At 48.1% G+C, this 15,988-nt stretch overlaps 1 protein-coding gene across 4 annotated transcripts in view; it reads right to left on the reverse strand.

Annotated features, from left to right (window-relative positions):
• Nucleotides 1–15,988, reverse strand: part of ZDHHC1 (zDHHC palmitoyltransferase 1) — a 35,421-nt gene that overhangs the window by 2,078 nt on the left and 17,355 nt on the right. For 3 of the 4 annotated variants that reach the window (XM_089781404.1, XM_075940489.2, XM_075940490.2), the window contains 4 exons: nt 13,336–13,448; nt 7,333–7,418; nt 4,133–4,217; nt 419–530 (listed from right to left, as the gene is read on the reverse strand). In XM_089781404.1, the coding sequence (XP_089637530.1) occupies nt 419–530; nt 4,133–4,217; nt 7,333–7,418; nt 13,336–13,448 (396 nt within the window). The remainder of the gene's footprint in view (nt 1–418; nt 531–4,132; nt 4,218–7,332; nt 7,419–13,335; nt 13,449–15,988) is intronic. The other variant, XM_075940488.2, reaches the window with a different exon arrangement.

The following is a 15,988-nucleotide window of genomic DNA, read 5'->3' on the forward strand; positions in this document are numbered from 1 at the left end:
CATTCCTTTCTCCTCTGCTCCAAAGGAATCGGGCTGCCTCTTCCGAGTAGTTCCCAGCTCCTCCCGCTTTGCTGCCACTAATGAGCCTCGACACCTGAGGAAGGCGTTACAACCAAGTGCAAACTGGCGGCACGTGACACACCAGCTCTCCACAGAGCTCGATTTGGAACTAGCTGCCCTAGGATATTTGGTAATTCCCCATCTTCTCTGCCCGGCCCCCGCCAGGGAGTTGTCTTCTTCACTTTGGCTTTCCTTTCCCGTTTTTCTAACGTTTCCCTGATCATTCCCTAATTCTCCTGGTTGTGGGGCTCCAACAAGGAGCTCTCAGAGGTTCTGGTGCTGGGGAGGGGCTCTCTAGGGCACACTGACTGCCCCGTAAAGGCAGCTGGAAGAGAGGGGCCTACTGAAGCCCACTCACCTGGTTGGGGAACTGGGAGAGGGCGCCTGGGCTGGCTGTTTGTCTTGGATCTATCCTCCACGACTGAGGATAGAACCTTACGCACCTTTTTCTTCTTCCTCTTCCTCTGCTGCTGTGAACACAAGAAGCTCAGATGAAGGGAGACCAGCTCATTCGCTCAAAGATGCGGCTCTGACAGCTTTTATAACTACCATCTCTGCTTGACTTCCTTTGGTTTTCAAATCAGTTTTATAAAGGGTTTCTCTTTAGAGTGTAGGGCTGTCCCAGTGTGGAGTGCTGGGAGACAACAGGGCATACTATGAGAGGCAGGAATTGTAGCATCTGGACTGCACAGATGGTGAAGAATTTGTCTGGCAGTATGTGGGGGAAGGGAGGTCCCCGTGCGGAGATGGCATATGAGGCGCAGGGTAGGTGAAGGTCTTTGAGGGATCATAAACTAGAGGGAAGTAGGAGACACAAAGCACAAGGCATACCCAGAACAACCGACTGCACAACGGCACAGAGAAGAGAGACACTTCCTACATCAATGTGGAAAATACAAGAGAGACTGAAATAGAAATTTCCTCAGATTCACACAAATGATGGGCCAAGCTTGCTCAACCTGACGGTATTTAATTGCTGATCATTTCCAAAATTGCAGATGTTTCTAGGGATTACTGGCGAGAGCCCTACTGATTTTGGGGGGAAACTGGAAGGGGAAAAACAGGACACATGAAGCCAATGCTAGCTTTTAACACAGCCATGGCCTCAACAACTCTTCAGCTCTTTATAGATCAAACATCAGATTAATGACACCCTCTAACGAGCTCTCATTTCAGCTCTGCCTATCCGCCTAACAGAGTTTAACATGTTGAAATCCTGGATGACTTCCCACTTGCACAGAAAGATAACTGGTGGGGGAGGGGGGAAAGGGGCATGGGGGAGAATGTTTGAAAGGTGTGTGTGTGTGTGTGTGTGTGTGTGTGTGTGTGTGTGTGTGTGTGTGTGTGTGTGTGTGTGTGTGTGTGTGTGTGTGTGTGTGTGTGTGTGTGTGTGTGTGTGTGTGTGTGTGTGTGTGTGTGTGTGTGTGTGTGTAAGTAAATGCCATTAGCATGAGAGATAGATAGGCCCCTGCCAGGAGGGGAAAGTGAGAACTCTGCTGTAGGGAGAGGAGAGAATGAGAGTGTTGTGTTAATTTTGATGGAATATATGAGCCCAAAGAGTCAAAGGTGTGAATGTAACTCAATCACTGTCTAATGTTACAAAGTGTTAACAAGATTTGGGGGTTGTCAGCCAGAGACCTCAGCTTGCTTAAGACTATGGCGCAAATACCATTAAAATCATTTTAATCTTTTACTGTAGAAAGAAGGGAAACCAGTTCAAGCATTTGAAATGTGACGTTTTAAGTCAGGCCTTCATTTTAACAACACTTAGTTCCCTTCCCTTTCTCTGGAGGGAGTTCTAAGAAGGAATCCTCCGATCTGTGAGTCTCTTAGATGGTGTCATGACGGTAGGAACTTTTGGAGGATAAGACAAGAAGTTAGTGGAGACGGTCTGAAGCCGTTGTTAAAATCCAATCTAATTTCCTAGAAGACAAAACCAGACACGCCCACGCAGACAAGGGAGAGAAAAGAGACAGCAAAGATAAAAAATTCAGCTTCTGACTGCTGTGGACTTTTACTTGCAAATCTTGTGCAGGCCCTGCACACAGTTTTAATAGCCATGCCGAGACCTGGCAAACTCATAGCAGCATCAGTCTGTTCAGGGCATTGATTTAGTTGCCTTCGTGGTCGTGGACTTACAGCCATATTGCAAACATATGGTTTAGGAGGCTACACCTCTCATTACACCCCCAGCAAAAGGAGAGCAAGAGAGGGAAGAAAAAATAAGATGCGAAAGGGAACAGCTGCACAAAGGTGGCGCAGTGACCAAGTCCCATACCCTAGATGGTCTGTGGGATTAAACTGGAGCCATTAGTGGTGGCACCAGGGTCGTGCCAGTCAGGGCACGACATCTCTCAGGAGTCACAAGGGAAGGCTCAGAGGTGTTCTGGAGGCTTAAGAGGGGCAGGCTCACTTTCCCGTTCCCTTGTCTTTCGGTCAGCCAGCGCGCACAACCATCCCTCTTCTACTGCCAACGCCTCTTTTTTAAGGACTCCAGAAGAGATCATGCCATGGAATAGCCCATCCTTCCTTATTTAGTTCACCAATTAGACCTAATTGCTGAGACTTCACTGATGTCCGGTTGCACACTTCTCTGGCTTACCAGGAATGACTCTTGAGTTACATCATGAGGCCTTTTTGTTTGGACTAATTCCTTTAATCTTTTGCCCCTTTCCCCCGTCAACAGTTGCAACTACTGGCTATTGGACATTTTATAAAACGTTATCCACTTTTCCACCATTAGTCTCACAACAAGGGAGATCTACCAGGGCCCAGTTATCATTACGGGGCATACAGATCCACTACCTGGTGGGAAGAATGAGCAGGAGGGAAAATAGGGAGGAAGACACAAAACCTCCAGGAGGGAGATTAGGGAGCCTGGACCGGAAGAAGGGGGAGCGGTGGCATGGGAGGAAAGGAGGCGAATAGGGACACATGCAGAGCCTCTGCTATGGGAGAGAATGAGGAATCAGGGAAAGGGGACCACACAGAGCCCATGGCAAGAGGGGGAAAGGTGGAAACAGTGGGAAAGAGATGGTGGCGAGAGGAAGAGGAAATGTGGGGTATGGGGGGGGGGGGAGATGGGAAAGAGGATCTACACACAGCCCCTGCCACAGGGAGAATGAGGGAATCCTGGAAATGGGGGAGCAGAAAATGAAGGGTGCACGCAACCCCTGTTGGGAGTGGAGATTAAGGGAACCCCGTATAGGGGAAGGGAGGGAACACAGCATCCCTGACCGAATGAGATGGGGGGGCAGTCAGGGATCCCTTGTAAAAGAGAGGGCTGGTAGGAAGAGGATTGCAGGGGTGGGGGAGCGATTCTAGCAACGCCAACTGAGTGCAGCGGGTTTGGCCTACACAAGCGACAAAGGGTGCCAAAAGCAATGAGGAACAATTGGCCATCAGCCCTGACGGAGAGCAGAGAGCATCGCACTATGTAGCAATTTGCCACCAGATCAAGACTGAAGAGCAGCTGCGCATGGGCCCAGGTGACCAAACTCTACGCGCACTGGGAAGCCCCAAGCCTGCAGCAGAGGGAAGGTTCCTGCCTTTTTCACACTGGGAGCAGCTGGACAGCCACTGGAGTGCTCTGTATTGCCCGAGTTGTGTGGAAGTGAAACAGTGGGAGAGGGCACTTGCTGTGTGCATTGCCTCTGGGGACGTGTGTGATGTGACAGTGGGCTGTATGTGTTGGATTACTAGGGGTGGGGTGTGTTCTTTGTGAAATTAACGAGGTGATGTGTGTATGTGAGTGTTCACATGCACAGCGTGAGGGAACCGGAGAGCATATCCGTGTGAGGGGGAAGTGAGGGGCTGAGGCCGTTTGTCTCTGTGGGCTGGTCTGCACTAGACAGTTAGCTCGACCTAGCTGTATTGCTCAGGGGGTGGGGAGGAGAATGTCATCTACGCTACAGTGGTGCAGATGTCCCCTGAGCGCAAGCACAAGATGAGAAGCCAGGAGGAGCCCTGTGTATGGATCATGCGATCATAGGGGGCGCTGTGCGTGAGAGAGACATGGGGACGCGGTACAAGCACAGAAATGTAGAAAGTCAATAGCGAGTCTCCCATTTACCTGCGTGTGGAGCGTGGGCTGAGGAGCTGGGTGCTCAGAAGAGTTGAGCTCGAGGTCGTCGTCGTGGGCACAGGACTTTGACAGGCTAAAACACACAGAGAACACACAAGCTATTGCAGATCTCTTACAGAACAGTTAACTCTTTGATGCCCATGTGTCTCGAAACAGCTTGGCTGGGTTCCTTCCTCACAGGGTGTTCCAACAGCTCCTCCCCCATGGACACTGTTGTGTGGGGCTACCTATCTTGTTCCCTCTCCTGTTCAACCTGCCCATGGGAGGGCTAGCTAAGAGCCTTGGGGGAAGGGTGAGAGCCAGCTGGTTGGTGCTCAGTCTAGCATAGACGGAGGTGATGCTGGCAGCTGCAGGCAGTAACCAGACGATGCAGCCAGGCTGACGCTGCCTCTTTGATAGCGGATGGGTGCCCGATTGTTATTTAGGTGGATGGTCACGTTACAGCAGCATCCAGGAACATGTTTCACCATTTGTGCCTGGCCAGGAGAGTCCGTGTTTATCAGTTGTGCACCATGCGACCGAGATCCATGCTTCGGCCACCGTGAGACTGGATTACTGCAATGTGTCGGACGTGAGGCGACACCTTCAATCTATCCAGAAACTTCAACTGGTGCTGAAAGCAACCACCTGCTTGTAAATGGGACAGGGCATGTTATCTGGCTGCCTACTGGTTTCCAGGTGGCATTTAAGCTGTTGGTTTTGATGTGTAATCCCTGACTAGCTTGGGATCTGTATTCTTAAGAGAGCATCTTTCTCTCATGCCATACTGCCAGAGCTGCAATCTGCAGAGAAATCAGAGCTCAAATCTCCCTCATCAGGAAAGGGGCTGGCAGAGTTCTCTTTTCCGTAGCATGAGTCTGAAAGGGTCGGAATGACCTTCCAGGCACACTGCAAAGCCCATGTATATCAATGAGCATCAGGGGGAGCTGAAGCATTCCAAGGCAGGCTCTCTCTCTGGGAAAGTGCAGTGGGAGTTTATAGCTGGACTGGCCCAATGATGCAGGAAGAAGGGCCGCTTGCTGTGGTGGATTTTTACTCTGCGTCTCCTATAGTCGCTTGTTTTTAAATGTGTCTCACGAGCACGTAGTGCTCTGGGAGGGAGTATGGATAAGTCTGAAATCTGACTGACTGAAGCAATCACCCACAAGAGCACTGAGTCAGTGCTGTTTCACCAGGAAGACGTCAGCCTATAAAATCCCCATCTTTCCTGCAGCATTTGAATTTTCTTTGGAGTCTCTCATGCAAAGCCTCACAAGCTGAGCCAGACTGTTTAGCCAGTGAGAATATGATACGAGCACAGTACATGGCTGAAGACGTCGTATTGGCTGGTAAAACATCCTGAAGTGCTACAGAGAGACTGCCACATTTTAGCTCTTGAAGGCCTTGGGGTGAGGACCCTCATGTGCCCTCTCCCCAACAAAAGAGACGGGCTGGTTCTCATGTGCTGGTGTTACTGCCCTGCAATCTGAGCACTACTTAAATCCCAGAGATCGCTGCATTGTGACCGAAACACCAGGAAAGCTCCATTTGCCCTACTCTACCATGACACTAAAATAAAGGCTCATCTACTCTGGTGCGAGGCCAGTGTCCGGGGGTGCGCACTTTGTGTTGTGCTCTCACTGTCCCCTCTAGACCCTGCTGGAGTAAAACAAAAGGCATCTCGTGTGCACTAAGGGAGAAGATGCCAAGGCATGTGGCCCTGGTTCATATCCCTCCAGCAGGGGAACAGTTGGTTGATGCTGGTACTTGTGTTTCAGAGGAGGGTTATACCTGGGATAGAGTGTTTCCAGTTGTCCAATTCTGGCTTTTCCTACTGTCCTAACTGCATAAAAATCGGTGGCATACATTCCTCTCTGTACTTTTTTTCCTCTCCTCTCTATCCCTTCCCTGGATGGCCTGGCCTGATGCTGTAGTCCTGAATGAAGAGAGAGGTTGAGGGGGAGCATAACAGAACAGGTTCCCTAGACACACATCTCCTTCTGCTTAGATTAACACCATCCCTTCACTGCTCCCCTGCCTGCACCAACCCCTTCCCTAGGTATACACATTCAGCTGGAATTCAAGACAGTTTTACTAGTTATCGACCCTGAAATACCTGCAGGCGCTGTGGGGAAATGTATTAGGCACAAAGAAGCAAAAGCACCTCAGTCATAGAAATCAGGATTCTGCCCCGCCACGTGGAATAAGAGCACTTCGCTCTCAGACAGCAGTTTCTGCCTCCAAAGCATCACACAAACACTAGCTTATTAACTGGCCTGACACCCCTGTGAGGCAGGTGACTATTACCAACAATTTACAGGTAGGGAGACCGATGTAGAAAGGCCAAGTCCTTGTCTAAGGGCACAGAATGAATGAGCATCAGAACCAAGACCAGAATGCAGGAGTTCTTGGTCCCAGGCCTGAGCTCTGACAGGTCATGGCCGTCTCCTCAGGAGCCAGCATTCGGAGAGAACAGCCAGAAGGTATGGAGGGGTTCCAACCGCGTCAAAATGCATAATGGAAGGATAAAAGCCCTTGGTTTCACCGAAAGGTACTTAGAGAAGAAATCTCCTCTGACAGTTGATCCCTAGGGCAGGATTAAAGAATATTTTCATCATGACTTTATATTAACTTGCCAAACGGTAAAGTTCACTGCTTCCTAACCAGGTGGTTTCCTGTCGGTATATTATATGCTGTACTGCAGGGGTTTCATGAAACGGTGCCCAAGGACAGTTAAAAAGGTAGAGCGAGTGGAGTGCCAAACTCTCAGAACAGCAGAGCCCTTTTCATAGTAAGGCAGTCTGCTGCCTGCTTCGATCTGAAGGTGCTCCCACAACAGTCATGTTCTCAGACACGCCTGCCCAGCTGCCATGTACCTCACAGGCAGATGCACCCACAATCAGAGGACAAAGCTTAGCATCCTGGTTTTCAGTCATGCTGCCCAGAATTTTTCACAACCACAAGCAAAGATCCCATCAGCGATTTGAAAGCAGGCAGGGAGTTCTAGAAAAGATGTTTTCCTAGTCAGTTAGAGAACCCCTGGAGGCGTGAAGGTTAAAGCATAGCATGCTCAAACGCACACGTCACTGCCTTTGTCTCCTAAGCATTTTTTCCCCATCGGGCTACAGGAGGGGACTTTGGTGTCAATTCCATACCAATTTCATACACACCCATGGCGGGAACCCTCTGTTAGCGTTCATGGTACTCACTCTCTGCCTGCTGTTACTGCTGAAGAGTCCTCCACCTGTATCTCTGGGTTGGTGTAGCCAAGGCTTCCTGAATAAAAATGCACCTCCTGAAAAGGGCAAGAATTCACATTAACAAGACAAAATGGCCACCTGAATGAAGGACACACACATCAGCAGGCTTAAGGAGAGGGGTTGTTCCTTTAATCAAAAGTCAGAAGGAAGGCTTTCTGCACAGTCAGCCAGCAAGACTATTAGTGGAGTCTGTTGTTTAATGCGATGAAACCGGCCCACCGCCCCAATGAATAAATAAGCCTGGCCACATGATGGAGATGGTCCGGTTACAAAAGCATGGAGATTGAAAGCCAGCCACCAGAGAAGACAGACCTAGTTCAGGAGCGCCTGGGCGAAGCGCTCTCATTTAAGCATGCTGTTCCCAGCTGTTCTGAACCTTGAACACCTACTCAACCAGTTTTCTCCAGACTTGAGTTGGCTTGTAGGTTCCATGGAGATTTTAAAGACAAGCGTAATGAAAATCACTAAGCTCGAGTTAAAGTTATGATGGCAAGATTGTTAAAAGTGAATTGTGACTGTGGTTGCCTGCTGTGACGTACCGAGGCAAAATTCACATCAGACAGGGGATGCGTAACCCCGGCCCTGCAACTTGAGGTGCCTTCCATTGCCTTGCTGCAGCAGGTCCTACCCGGGCCACCCACAGCCTTCCAGCCTGCAAGTCACACCTTAAGTGTCTGTGTGAAACTTCAACTTGCCAGCCAAGCCACACTCTGGAGCACTCCAGTTTTGGTTGCTTCTGCAGAGCAACTCCACCACACTGCCAGGTCCGGATTTCCCCCAGCCGTCTCCTCGGCAGTATTAATATATTAAGTCTATCACAGGAAACCCTCAACATCACAGTTTGTTATATTTGCAGTACCCTGCACTGCACCAGCCCAAGCACAAGATGTAGCGTGATGACGCTTTTTTTCAGTGCCCCACATGCTTTCAGAAGCACTCCTGGTCGAACTTCTACATCAGGATCCCCCCGCCTGAGTTCAATGGCTGCTTCTTTTGCCTCCTCAGGTGCAAAGAGGGAAGAAGATAAGAGGTGCAACGGGGTGTCTGCCTCTCCTTTTGTAAGTTTCAGGCCCCCTCTTGAAAACCATTTCCAACTGAGAACCAGGAGTAAAAAAGTCTGTGTGGAAGGATGTTCCCTGCTGGTTTTTCTCCCTTGTTTAGGCTTACATGCAGGTCTCTTTTTGATTTCTCCCTTCCCCTTTCTGCTTGAGGACTCTGTTTACTGCTTAAATGCAAATTACGGCACACACACATTCCTTTCTTTAGGTAAACCCATTTGCCAATTTCTGCATGGGTTCTGTGAGGCTTGGAACATGTGCTACTCACATCATACATGGCAATCTTATAACTTCACATACAATATGACTACATATATTTCATTAGGCCAATACTTACCAGCAAGGTCAGAGTTTCCAAATGTTCCTTACATGGCAAACGTTGTACAAAGATTATTACAATCGTGTGCAGGGTGTGAATACAAGGATGCATTCCATCACACTCATCTTGGGAAATCTTGAAGGGGCTTGCTCTTCAGAAAATTCTGAGCCTCCAACCCCTGAAAATCAGTCCCAAGCTGGGTACCCAAAATTATAGGCACTGAAAATCTTGGGTCTGAATGTTTAAAGTCCTGGTGCCATCTTAATTCATGGCTAAAGGAAAGCCAACAGTTGGAATACTTCAGAGCCGCCAAATTTTTGAAAGTGCTCTGGTCTTAATTTGATCTTTGAAAAGGAAAAATAAGGAAAGAAATTCCACTGTATGTGTTCACAACTTGAGAACGATTGAACTGGTTTTCTCAAATATGAAGACAAGTTTGAAAATAAGTGGCTGAATAGATTTAAAGAGATGGACCTTCTGAAGTCAACAGATCAATTTGGGAGTGTGCAGTTACCTAGCTCTATGTGAGCAGAATATATGTCAAGTGAGGCAATGAGGAGGCCAGCGCAAGGGACTCGTCTCACCAGGGGCGGCCCGTGACTATAGGCCAACTCGGCCGTCGCCTAGGACGCCGCCTTCAACGGCGCCCAATGATGACATCACAGGGCGCCCCATGTCACCCCATTGACGGCCATGCATGTGGAGATGCCGATTGCGCGTTCCTCCTGGGGCACCAACTGCCGCAGCCTGCGTCGGGCTGCTCCTGCATCTCACACCAAGGCAGACACGTGGCAGAAGAGATTTAGCTCTTTAGAGTCAGAGATATGGCTGAAAAGAGATTCAAGCAAGAGCCATTACACGAGGCAACTCCAGGGAGTGATTGGGGCACAGTGTTCCCAAAGAAGGGATTTCTCAACATTGAGCTCAGTCCCACAGGCTGCTGTCCAAACAGTTATTGCTCGGTGACAGAGTGTGACATCTTCTCCCGTTACAGAGAAAGGGATAAGACATGTGTCGGTCATACGGCTCTCTTACAGCTTTCTTGTCACGATGATGTGTGTGATCTTTCATCACTAGACAAAGCGTTCTATTGTCCTACAAAGAAGCTACCCATTGAGACAAAAGGAACATTGATTGTCAGTTGCATCACACAATCTTGGCAAACAGCCTCTGCCATGTCCACAGAATGCAAATGCATGAGGGACCTGCAACACAAGCCTGGCCACACCAATGAGGTTAACCAAGTACACAGCTCAGGAATTTTCAGAGCAACACTTCCCTAAAGGGGGAAAAAAAGCCTTCTAGGATCCACTTCATTCATTTCAGTCTTGTAAAAGCCATGATGGTCACGCGGAACCGAGTAAGGCATAAGGGCTGACGAGCAAACACAAAGGGATGCAGACTTGGCAGCTAGTAAATGCGATGAATACTCACTGTGTTATAACGAATACTGCACAACACAGTCATAATCTCCTCTTTGGCTCAGAGCATCATGCAATGAGACTAGGGATGGTAGTAAACATTTATTTTTGTAAACATGTAACCGCTGAATTTTTTTTTCAGTGGTTACACGTTTACATGCAGAGGTCAGACAAAAGCCAGTGCTTGCGGGAAGCCACAGGTATTAAAAGCCAGCTCCCCGCAGGCACCGGCTCCCACCTCCCTCCCCACTTGCTGCCTCTGATACAGAGGCAGCAAGGGTGTGTGTGTGTAGCCATGTGGGACCAATTCAAGGCTGAGGGTGGCATTCACAAAGCAGTTGCAGATGGTGGAGTGCTGCTTCTGGGCCCAAGAAATGCATTGACTGGTGGGATCGCATTGTCATGTAGGCTTGAGATGATAAGCGGCAGCTGTAGAAGTTTTGGACGCACAAGGCCACATCCCCAGATCAGTGTGTGGAGCTCTTCCCAGATAACAGAGCAGAATGAAAGCTGCCCTCACAGCAGAGAAGCAAGTTGTGTTTGCTCTGTGGACACTTGCAGTGTCAGAAGGCTATCAGTCAGTGGGAGCCGGAAAATCCACTGCAGAGGCCATTACCGTGCAAATATGCAGGGTTTGTTAATTGCCCCTGCGATGCAAGACTGTGACTCCTGGCACTGTGCAGACATAGTGGATGAATTTGAACTGATAGGACGGTGGGGCGACAGATGGCATGCGTATTCCTATCATGGCATCAGACCAGCTGGCCACAGAGTATATCAACGGAAAGGGCTACTTTCTTGTGGTTGTGTGAGCATCAGTGTATCACTGGAGATGCTTCCCCGCTATCCATGTGGGCTGGTCAGGGAAGACGCACAATGCTTGCATCTTTGAGAACGTGACTGTTTGTTGTACCCCTTCTCCTGTGTCCCTCATACAGTCTGCTCATAGATATTGATGTAGTGGTGCCTGCACAGCCTCTTCTCCCTCAAGCCCAGGAAATCCAGTATGTCCTGTCAACTCCCAGAGTGTGCAGCCATCATGGGCCAAGCAACTAACCTCTGGCACTGTGGGAAAGGTGCTTAAGAATTAGGGTTGACATAGGTGCTGCAAAGCTGCTCAGGGAGGTGGTGTCGCTACGGGGGGGTCTGCTCTCCAAAAGCTGCAATAACACAGTGGCATTGCTGTAGCGCCTGCAGTGAAGACGCCAGCCACGCTGACAGGAGGGCAGAGATACTCCACCTACTGTGGACATAGCACTATCTACACCGGGGATAACTGTGGGCGCAGGGGTGTGACTTTTTTACACCTGTTAGTGAAGTAGTGCAGTGGTCTAATGCAGACCTGGCCTAAGTCTTTGTAACAAGGTGTTTATATCGGTGGGAGTCAAATTTAAGTTAGACACATGCATAACATGGCTGACACAGGATGGTATATGTTGACTTAGCTTTACAGTGTACACCAGACCCAATAAGGTGACATTTCTCTGAAGTGCAAAAAAATCTGAATCAAAATATCCAACCACCTCAGAATCAGCTCGAACGCCTGGCTTAAAAAGGGGTTCCTCCTGGGTGAACAAAATTTCAGTGATTCTGTGCTATCATATGCATATAGATGATGGAAGTCGCATCCTCAGGATAACCTTTCCTTAGTTATTTGTGCAAGTCTGCGGGAGTCTGCTATTTCCGGGACTTTAGCAGTGGTATTCCTAGACCTTTCATAACTATGCATTACACTTTAAACAAATCTACGTAGAATTCTTCTGGGGGCATATAATGTAATACACATGCACGTGTTTATCAATTATTTATGAAAACCGTATTAGAATCTTGGTCATACAAATGTAACAAGCTTACGGCGTTTTTTCAATGAAGTACAAAAGTACATTTATTCCAGATGAATTTTCTCCCTAAAGACCTGTATTTTGGAAATAACAATTCAACGTCTTCTCCCCTTTCCTTTCAATCTAGCTCATTTCCTCACAATAATTATCTTCTTCCCCATAGATATCATGGTATTAACCTGATATTTGCCATGCTTCACACTGTTTGCATTGCTATTATTTAATATTCTGTTCCACTTGTCTGTCTCATCTATTTCAATTGTAAGCTCTTTGTAGCAGAGTATGTTTCTTCTTATGCTGTTTATATGGCACCTAACACAAACGGGGCTCAAATTTCAGTTATGGACTCTGCACACCACCAAATAAAAAACAACAACAAATGCAATGTGAAGCTAAACATTCAAAAGTCTAAAAGTGGGAGCCAGACCCTAAAATTGTAGCTCTGCCTCTTGTTCAAATGCATTAAAATACCATCTTAATTTGCATTAACATGTACTATGTTTTGTATCCCCAGATGGATTAAGGATGGAGAGAAGTCAAATAATTCATTTCTTACAAGACATCAAATTAATCCTCGTAACAGGTAATTTAGCTGTAAGGAACTAAGTAAGAAAAGCAAAGAACTGCCTTCTTGCAAAAGAAATGATGAGGAACCTCCCAATTTATAAGATAACCCAAAAGGATTTGTAAAATATGGAGATATGTTTCAGAAACAGCCTATAACACATCCTGTGCACAGGTTTTGAAAAGATCCCTGAAGCCAGGTCTACAGTAGACCTGGAAGGTTGGCTTAAGGTGCATAACTCCAGCTATGTAAAACACGTAGCTGAAGTCAGCTTATTTTAAGCTGAGCTTGGTGTCATCTTCACAGTTGAGGGCTGATGGGACCAAAGGCTCCTGTAGGCTTCCTTTACTCCTTGCAACTGTGAGGACTACCAGCGCTGACTGGAGCTGTCCTCAGCTGTTGCAATGGTAGAAAAAATGTTGTGTGTCTGAAAACTGTAGGTATTGGGGGTACCTTTTTTTTTTTTTTTTTTTTTTTTTTTAAAGAAAGGGGTACTTTATAAAAAAAAGGTTGAGAAACACTGCTCTAAACTAGTGCAGTCCTGGAGCCTTGTAGAGCACTGTCAATGCATCTCAATTATGACCTGCTAGTCCTCCCCCAAGTACCTCAAAACTCCTGCCTTCGGCACCTGCCTAACGTGGTGAGCAGATATTCTGGATGAATCTGGGTTTCCCACTGAAACGCAGCACACCATTCCACAGCAAACAAAAGAAACTGGTGAAGGAAAGGCTGAAAGCACCCTCAGTACCTGAATGGGTCTCGCTGGTGGAGGGTATGACTCCAGCTGTTTGCTGGCCTCTTTCATCTCCTGGCGGGGACGCTGCTGCACAATGTACTCATAGGTGGTGAGTTTGTTCCACACTGAGAGGAAACAAAAAGACATTTCAGCAGGTGGGACTCTGTCTGCTTTCTCCTTAGGAGCATCATAATTACTAGGCTGCTTAGTTAAGTGTTCGTGCACACTCATCACAGTCTACGAAACAGGAACCAGTACAAATACCACAATCGTTATGAAAACGTTACTTCATTTGCACAAAGTAAGATTTGTTTAAATCCTCGTGACCCAGCCAAATCTAAACCAATTTTCTCTGTGACACTAAAAGGCAGCAATTCTCAGGGAATATTCCTTGTTTTACTTCAGCTGTTGTTAGAGCAGACACAGGTCACAAGAATAACTTTTAAATATTTGGGCAATTGTATTTCCTCGCACTTTTCTATGGAGGAAGTGCCTTGTCTGGGACAGAGGATGAGTGCAGAAGAGAGCGTGGGGTAGGAGATTGGGGTGAGGGAGAGGGTGAGGGGACTGAGAGGGAGTTTGGGTGAAGGAGGGGATTGTGATCTGGGGCAGAGAACTGGGGAGCAGTTATGGAGGGGGTATGGGTGCAGGAGAGGATTCTGGCCTGAGGAGGACTGTAGGAGGGAGTGCTGGGTCTGGGAGGCAGTTGTGACCTGGGAGACAGGGGAGGTGGGTACAGAGTTTGGGTGCTAACCTGGGGTAAGAGAATAGGTTGCAGCGGGGTCAGGGGTGGGGGTGCAGGAGTAGATTCTGGCCTCAGGAAGGGGGAGCAGAGGGTTTGAGTGGTGACCTGGGAGTTGCGGGGAGAGAGGGGCTGGGATGTTAGAGGCAGGCTCTGACCAGGAGCAGCTTACCCAGGTACCTTCTGGCCAGCAGCCCTGCAGGGCCCTGAGGCAGGTGCCCTGCTTGTTGCAGTCCCAGGCTGCTCCATGTGGCTCTCTGCTCCAGGTGCTGGGGGAGGCTTTGCACACTGCCCCCCGGCCTCTGTACTACAAGCCTCTTCCCCCCAAACCAGAACCTGCACTCCCTCATGAACCCCAACTCCCTGCCCAGCTTGGTGACAGCGAGTGAGGGTGGGTGAGAGTGAGTGACTGGGGGGCGGGGGGGAAGAGGGATGACATGAGCATCAGGGAAAGGGTAGGGTAGATCTTGAAATGCCCTTAAATTAAAAAAAGTGATCTTGGCCATGGAGACCACAGGTCTAGAGCAATGTACAAAACATTTGCTTTGCAAATCCCTGGAGGATGAAGGGGTAATCACTAGCAACCAGCATGGATTGACTAAGAGCAAATCATGCCAAACCAGCTTGATGTCCACCTTTGACAGGGTAAATGGTTTGGTGGACATAATATATCTGCAGTTTTGCTAAACCTTTGACACAGTCCCACATGACCTCTTGATAACTAAGCTGGAGAAATGCAGGCTTAGCAGAACCACCATTACATGGACACATAATTGGTTAAACCACCACAGACAAAGAGTAACTATTAATGGAATGATGTCAGAGCGGAGGGAGGTCTCAAGAGAGGTTCTAAGTCAGCCGTTGTTTAAATCTGGAAAGGACACAAAGTTGAGGGGATTACCAATACGTTGGAGGACAGAACTAAAATCCAGAAGGCTCTTGATAAGTTGTTTATAGCCTAATTCTCCAAGGTGAAATTCAACAAATGTAAGCATAGCACCTTAGGGAAGAAAAATCAAATGGACAAACATGGAATGGGGAATGACTGGCTTGGCAGCAGCACTGGTGAGAAGGATCTGGGAGCTATGGTGAATCATACCCTCGGTGTGAGACAGCGTGTGATGCTGTTGCAAAAAAAGCAAATGCAATTTTGGGTTACATTAGCAGCAGCAGAGCATGCGAGTCCTGGGAGGGGACAATACCGCCCTACTCTGTGCTGGTTAGGCCTGAGCTGGAATTTTGTGATCAGTTTTAGTCACCAAGGTATAGAAAGGATGTGGAGAAAGTGGAAAGGATCCAGGGGTGAGCAACAAAGGTCAAATGGATGGAATACAAGCCAGATGAGCAAAGGCTGAGGAAACTTGGTATGCTTAGTTTGGAAAAAAAGGAGACACAAGAGCCATCTTCAAATACTTGAAAGGCTATCATAAAAAAGATGAAGAGAAGTTGTCCTCTCTTGCCACAGAGGGCAGGACAAGAAGCAATGGGTCAAACTACAGCACAGCAAATTTAGATGAAATCTCAGGAAAAATGTCCTAATTGAAGAACCATAGGGCAAGGAAACAGACCGCCTAGGAGGGTGTGAAAGCTCCTTCATTGGAGGTTTCAGAAGGAGGCTAGAGAGCCATCTGAGCTGGATGATTTAGACACAAATCCTGCATCTTGGCAGGCTGGTTAGGTGCAGTCCCCGCTAACCTTGTACGTCCATGGTGCTAATCGCAATGAAACAGCACCACCGTGTGGAAGCCGGGTATCATACAATAGCCACATAGCTATTGGGATTACACTTAGCTAAATAGATCCTAGTCATAAGGATCTTTCTCTGATGCAGCCAGTGACTGTTATTCCAGTATGGTTCGACTCCTCTTCCCTTCCGCTCTGCTCCCACTGACAACTGCAAGACAGATCTTTCGGCTCATGACA

This window comes from Pelodiscus sinensis, chromosome 12, assembly GCF_052426305.1.
Source record: "Pelodiscus sinensis isolate ZL-2025 chromosome 12, ASM5242630v1, whole genome shotgun sequence".
Classification (NCBI taxonomy): Eukaryota; Metazoa; Chordata; order Testudines; family Trionychidae; genus Pelodiscus; species Pelodiscus sinensis.